The sequence below is a fragment of the Verruconis gallopava genome (assembly GCF_000836295.1).
Source record: "Verruconis gallopava strain CBS 43764 unplaced genomic scaffold supercont1.30, whole genome shotgun sequence".
Classification (NCBI taxonomy): Eukaryota; Fungi; Ascomycota; class Dothideomycetes; order Venturiales; family Sympoventuriaceae; genus Verruconis; species Verruconis gallopava.
Genome location: NW_015622166.1, coordinates 296,636 through 302,635, shown reverse-complemented (window position 1 = coordinate 302,635; position 6,000 = coordinate 296,636). Strand labels below are relative to the sequence as shown.

The following is a 6,000-nucleotide window of genomic DNA, read 5'->3' as shown; positions in this document are numbered from 1 at the left end:
GGCTGTTATATTGGAATGGTACCTCCACAGTGCCATATGACTGGCCCGTCCCATGCATTGCCATGGTCGTCCGTACGAAGACTTGAGCGGTAATGCCGTTGTGGCAGAACTCTGGCGGATAGAATGGCTACAGATCGGAGTCAAGGAGTTCCGTCCAAAGGCGTATTTCGTTCATGAGCCCACAGCAACAGCACCCAGACACAACACCGTCCGGTCAGAACTTTTTTCTTGACCGTCGCATGAGGTCGATTTACAAACGTCTCGCTTCAGAAGACTTGGCGCCGTGGAACCGGAGGAGTCCTGCGGAGATCGCCAGGTTGGCGCCCTTCGTGTCGAGCCAAAGCTTGCATACGCGAGGGAGTAATGACGGCCACGACCTTCTCGACCCCGCAAAAATGGTGCGTCCGCCGCGTTCGACGTTCGAACGGCGGTGGACGTCTTTCTGCATTGCCTGACCGTCCACACCACCTTGTCCACGGGCGAGGATCGGCATCCCCACCGGATTTCCCGACCTCAACAGCACCTGACCTGGCCTCTTTCACACCCTTCCACCCTTGGCAATGGTGCAGATCCTCCGCATCGTTGTTCAAGTCGCCTTGGTTCAAGCAAGCGCCAGCTACGTTGTCTAGAACTGTCGTATCAAGGGACCGCGACTACGCATCCGTTCAATCACACCTATTGAAACATGGCCAGCAGGTTTTGCGCGTCCACTATGCAAACGGTGGAATGCTCTATTTTGATGGGAACAGTAAAATTGAATTCCTCCTTTAGGCAAGTTTTGCCATTGCAAACGGTATTGGAAGATATAGACCACTTCCTCGTCTGTTGGAGGAAAAACCATTTCAGCGAAGGTCTGAGCCCGATGCAGCGAAGTGCTCTCTTACACCTGGGCCTGTTTTGGAAAAACCGCCCAACCGCTATGGCCACACAGACGAGAGCTGAATCTATAAGGATCGGTTCGGTCGATAATACTGGCTGCTAAGGTCCCCACTACTTGAATCAGTCTGCGATATTACAACCTCATCTCTCGCCGCTCAACGTCTCTGTTTCTGATTTATCCCGTCCGGATTGAATGCATCTTTCGGAAGAGGTATGGAAAGTGCTCTGACTGGTTTGTTCTGATTTTCGAGAGCATGCCTTTTTCGAGGACCTGCTCTTCTATATGACGGATTTGGCAGCTGGGATTCTTGATATAAGCCGTCAAATCCACTCTCGATCCAGTATCGTGCGCTTGATCACTAGTGAAATTACAATTCATTACACGAAAGGACGACGCAATCGCAGCCAGTCAAAAAACTGAATTTTCGCAAGCTAGACATACTTAAATACTAATTAATGCCGCTGATTTAGGGAGCTTTAATCAGGGAGATCGTTGTGTACTTAAAAGAACTTGGAATCTGCTTCTCAGTCTTCTAAAATGCCAACAGTCGTTCGCATATGCCTTTGCGCGAAAGCATGCTCAATGCGTGGCTGTGATGCAGGTCTGGTATTGCGAAAAAAGCACCTTCTTCCAAGCGACAATAGGCGAGCATGGGACTGTTTGGTTCTTCAGAAGACGGGATCGAATCGAATTGAGGCGCAATTTTTCTTCTGGTAACATGACCTTCTAAGTCCTTTCTAATTTGTTTCATGCCCTTATCTTCAATGGTCTGCAGGATTCAAGCTAACGAGGGTCTTCTGTTTGAGCACACGAGGTCCAATGGAAGCATGAGTGGCGGAGGCTGATGCCTCCAGCGCCTCCAGTCTGGCGCCTCCAAAAGCACGACTTCAGCACATCTATGCATCGTGATTCCGAAAAGTATTTTGCCTCGCATGACTTGAATCTCAATTCCCAGATGATTCCTAGCCTGGACTTTTTCTGATCCACTATCATCAGGCGTATTTTTCTTCTAGCACTGCCATCATGCAGCGACGTGGAACGCCTGATTCTCGATCACCGACCATTGCGCAGACACCTTCCCGTAATGTTCCAATTAGAAGCACGGAAAGTCATCCAAGACCGTCCATGGAGCATCTGCTGGACGGCCTGAGGATGAAGATGCTTGAAGATCGCGAGAAGCAAGATGAGTTATTCGATGCTGTGACGAGAATCTCGATCGAACTGGGCCGGATCAAGGAACGCCAAGATGATTATTGGGATCAAATTAAACAGGCTTTGGACTGCGATAGTCGGACCTCAGAGCAGGAGGCGAATAACAATAACAATAGCAATAGCACCAACAATGGCGTTGATGCCATCAGCGAAGCCGGAGACTCCGTGCTTGGACGTACACGGGAAAGGTCGAATATTACAATAGCCGAAGGCAGAGCGCTGGCTAGCGTCATAAGTGCTCCTAACGTGGAGAGTCATTCTAACAGAGATTCGGTTCATTACCACGTTGATAATATGATCGATGCAATGAACAGCATTGATACCGATGATGGCACTGCCCAGGAAGTGGTACGAACAAGGACGGCGACTGCATCGCACATACCCACTCCTGTTACCCCTGGTACGAATTTACTGGAACCAGGGACCAGGCGTACGAACGACAGCTCAGAAGTGCCTGGTCATGCGACGGGGCCTTCAGCTTCATCTATGCCGCCTGTAGTAGAAGCGACAAGTTCCACGCAAACGCGAGACTTTTCGATGAGGGCTCCAACCACACCAGCAAACAGAGGGAAGCGTAAGCGAGTGTGGGGGCCGACAATAAGTGCCGAACGGCCACCTCGTCGAGCAAGGGAGGCCGCCATCTTGCAAAACCATCATCTCCTCGAGTTCGCTCGTAAAAGTGCTCGAGCACAATCCCAGGCGCGTAGGGACGGAGAGGACGATCCATTTATTTGGTGTGGTGACTGCCGAAAACCGACGTGCGCTCGTTGCGAAGAAAGGAAGAGGCAGACAGCACATTCTATTCGGATGCGAGTACAGTGATATATCGTTATTGCGGTTATGTGAAAAGAAAAGAGTGCTCGTGAGAAGCTTGAATATTGTGCTTTCTGGCAGAAGAGGTCCTTCTCTGAATAAATATAATTGATGATTGTGAGCGGTTTCACTAGCGTCGAGTATTGCGACCATGAGTCATTTTACTGTCTCGCTCCAACAACATGCGCCGGATTTCTCTTGAATTGCCAGTTGTACATTGCATAACACGTCTCTTATTCTAATGGGCAATATAGAACGTTTTTTAAAAGAATTGCTGTTGCCTAACGCTTCAGTGTCCCACTGAGTAGGCATTATGTTCATTCCAAGCTCTTGCAGTTTAGTCACAATTGGAACGTAAGCATAGGAGTAGTGAACAGTATGAAGGATCAGGGATAATGATATTTGCTCTCTAGACAGAAATTCCGTCGGACAAGGATGTAGGGGGGAATACGTTGATCTAGTCTCAAGCAAAAAAGTCTGGTGTAAGTGAACAATGTCGTCCTATTCATGGAACTCATGAAGCGGACTCGTCCGAAGAAGCTGATCCTAAAAACCCTTTACTACTAGAGAAAAAAAAACACCTCAAGAAGTACACGAAACTCGCACGCACGATTTTTTACGGTCTGCATCTTGTTAAATTTTGTCATTCGGCATCTTGCTCCTCATCCTCATCGTCATTTGCAACAGAGTAGTTGCCAATGACATCCCAGCGGTCCCCCTTGGCGCTCTCGCTGACGTATTTGACAAATTTCATCACGCCAGTATCTCTGAGCACTAAGCTTAACGTGTTCCAGTTGGCAGGGTTTGTGAAAAGCACACCGTCATCTTCGTCTTCAGCACTGCTCTTGTAGATCGCCGGATCGGCTTTTGCTTTTCTTCTTTGACCAGCACCCGTTGCACTGCTGGGCACTTCGACACCGTCATTGGATGCTTCGTCATCACCCTCGTCGTCATCGTCACCTGCCATATACATTTCATAGCCACCCACGGGTTCGGGTGCCGGCCCGTCTTCCGCCAACTTCGCTTTACCGTTCGACGTGCCGTTCGATGTTGCCTTCTTTGATTCACCATCTTCTTCGTCATCATCGTCTTCGGTTGCACCCCAGCCTGGCGAAGGGGTTATTCCAAGGCAAATTTCAAGCTGTGGATTGGGGTCGTCATAAGACGTTGCAAGGGTGTAATCCTTCCCTTTCCGAAAGCGACGAGCCATGTGCTCAGCGCGTGTGAAAGTCAGACCAGTAATCAAAGACAGCCATCTTGTAAACAGCTGAGAGGGCAGTAGATGTTCGATCAGCTGATCTAGTGGTGTATCTGCTGGCGTCTCCTTCACTCCAGAAACCGGTTGTCGATAAACGTATCGGTGCTTGTGAGGTGGTCGAGCAATATTTACCTGATTCTGTGTGGGCGAAAGGAACGGTATCGAGCCTGATGGGTCCGAATCCTGACTTTCGATGTATTCCTTCAGCTTCTGGGCAAATTTGGGATGCAAAAAGTCCGCAAGCGTGGCGACAGAGTTTTCCTCGAAACTCTCTGCAATAGCTTCCACAGTGTCTGGTGTTAGATAATTTGGATTAATGAAGCGCAATAGCCACTCCATTTCTGCATCGGAGAAAGGAGCCTCGTCTTCTTCAACTTTAGCTGCTGGCTCAATCTCCTTCCATTGCGGTTTCGGCAAATCAAATTCAGCTGCCTCTTTGCTTTGCAACTGGCTCAACGAGCTTCGTTCTGCAAGCTTCTCCTCAAGCCCCTCTTCATAGCCTTCCTCGCCCTCCTGTGGGATGTGAAACCATCCGCTGATTGCCATCCGGATTCGGCCGCCATCGACCTCGCCGTTACCATCCTTCTTCACGTACACTTCTTCTACATCATGAAAGCTTTCACCAGGCTGGATCGCGAAGAAGCTTAGCTGGTTGAAGGCAGGAGGTATGCTCAGCGAAAATTCCGGACTTGGCACAATGACTTCGTTACCATCTTCGCTTGTCATCTTCTGAGTGGGATACAATCTTAATGCTCCACCCCATTCTGCTCTCCACGGAATGTCAGGGTCCGTCAAGTACAGAATGTAACTTATCCTTCTCGTTCCAATAACATCATCGTGACACAAAAGATGGCATGTCGGTGTATACACGTTGATCGCCATGTCCGTTTTACGGCCACTCACGGGTCCTGCACCAGCAATATGGGATATGTACTTGCGAAATGCGGGAGAGTATAACGCATCGCGAAGCTTGAGTAAGGACGGGAGACGCGCGAGCGACGAGTCATCGAGCCCATCAAGGTTGGCAAGGTCCCCCGATTGGTGAATCTTGTATATGTCTGTCTCTTTCGGTGTGAAATGAAGATGCTCTTGGATCTCAGATCGGACGTTGCGCAAAAGTTCGGGGTCTATTAAGCCTTGGATGACGCCATGCTTGTACCTAGAATGCTGATTAGACGAAAGATTCTCTAAGTCCTCGAAGTTTATGCTCACGGTTGGGAGTTTGCATATTGCTCCGCGAACTCGTCTCTCCTAGCAAAAATATCAGGTCCAAAACACAATTGCGCTTCCTGATCCGTTAATGCACGCTTTTTATTCGAGCCATTGATCACATGTGGCTCCTCGTTCTTTCGTTTTCCAGTCATCATGGGTCTTTGAGTTACGAATTTGCGGATGTTTGAACGAAAGTTCTGAAATTACGAGGGCGACGGGATACCCAATGCCGCAGAAAAATATTTGTGGGTCCGAACATCGTACGATGCGGACACAGGCCTAAGCAGGATGCCGCCTCGCCGCACAAGTTTAAAAAAAGAACGCTTCTTTGCATGCAATCTAGCCGCCATTGCCTCTATATCCTGCTAACACAATCTATAATGATTCCATATTGTGTCTCTTTCTTACCATTGTAGACGTTGTCAAGGCGGAGGGTTACCATCTTAAGATCAGCTTCTTCAAGCTCGATCTGCCAGTCTTGATTTATGGAGAGATTTTGGAAAATGCATGGTGGCATCAGCTACATCGACAGCACATTGTTGCAGAAACACTGAAGGAACCTAACCTAAGGCACTCTGTCTCGTGTCACGAGGGTTCAACAGTTCATGACTCTGGAGTGAGGGAT

The 6,000-nt window shown here is 48.9% G+C and overlaps 2 protein-coding genes across 2 annotated transcripts; one reads left to right on the top strand and one right to left on the bottom strand.

Moving 5' to 3' along the window:
* Window positions 1-1,903: 1,903 nt before the first annotated feature.
* Window positions 1,904-2,670, top strand: PV09_07567 (uncharacterized protein; the record flags this gene model as incomplete). Its single annotated transcript, XM_016361347.1, has 2 exons — window positions 1,904-2,440; window positions 2,521-2,670. The coding sequence occupies 2 exons, from the start codon at window positions 1,904-1,906 to the stop codon at window positions 2,668-2,670; spliced, it is 687 nt and encodes a 228-aa protein (XP_016210922.1).
* A 614-nt stretch (window positions 2,671-3,284) lies between these two features.
* On the bottom strand, window positions 3,285-5,554 carry PV09_07566 (uncharacterized protein). The gene is made up of 2 exons (XM_016361346.1): window positions 5,376-5,554; window positions 3,285-5,322 (listed from the first exon to the last, which is right to left on the bottom strand). Exons 1-2 carry the CDS (start codon window positions 5,528-5,530, stop codon window positions 3,549-3,551), a joined length of 1,929 nt encoding a protein of 642 aa, XP_016210921.1. The 5' UTR covers window positions 5,531-5,554; the 3' UTR covers window positions 3,285-3,548.
* Window positions 5,555-6,000: the final 446 nt, after the last annotated feature.

Excerpts from the sequence above, each read along its gene's own strand:
- PV09_07566 (XM_016361346.1), bottom strand. The coding sequence starts at position 5,530 with ATGATGACTGGAAAACGAAAGAACGAGGAGCCACATGTGATCAATGGC. Across the intron at positions 5,323-5,375 it reads CAATATGCAAACTCCCAACC|GTACAAGCATGGCGTCATCC; the intron begins GTGAGCATAAAC and ends TCAGCATTCTAG.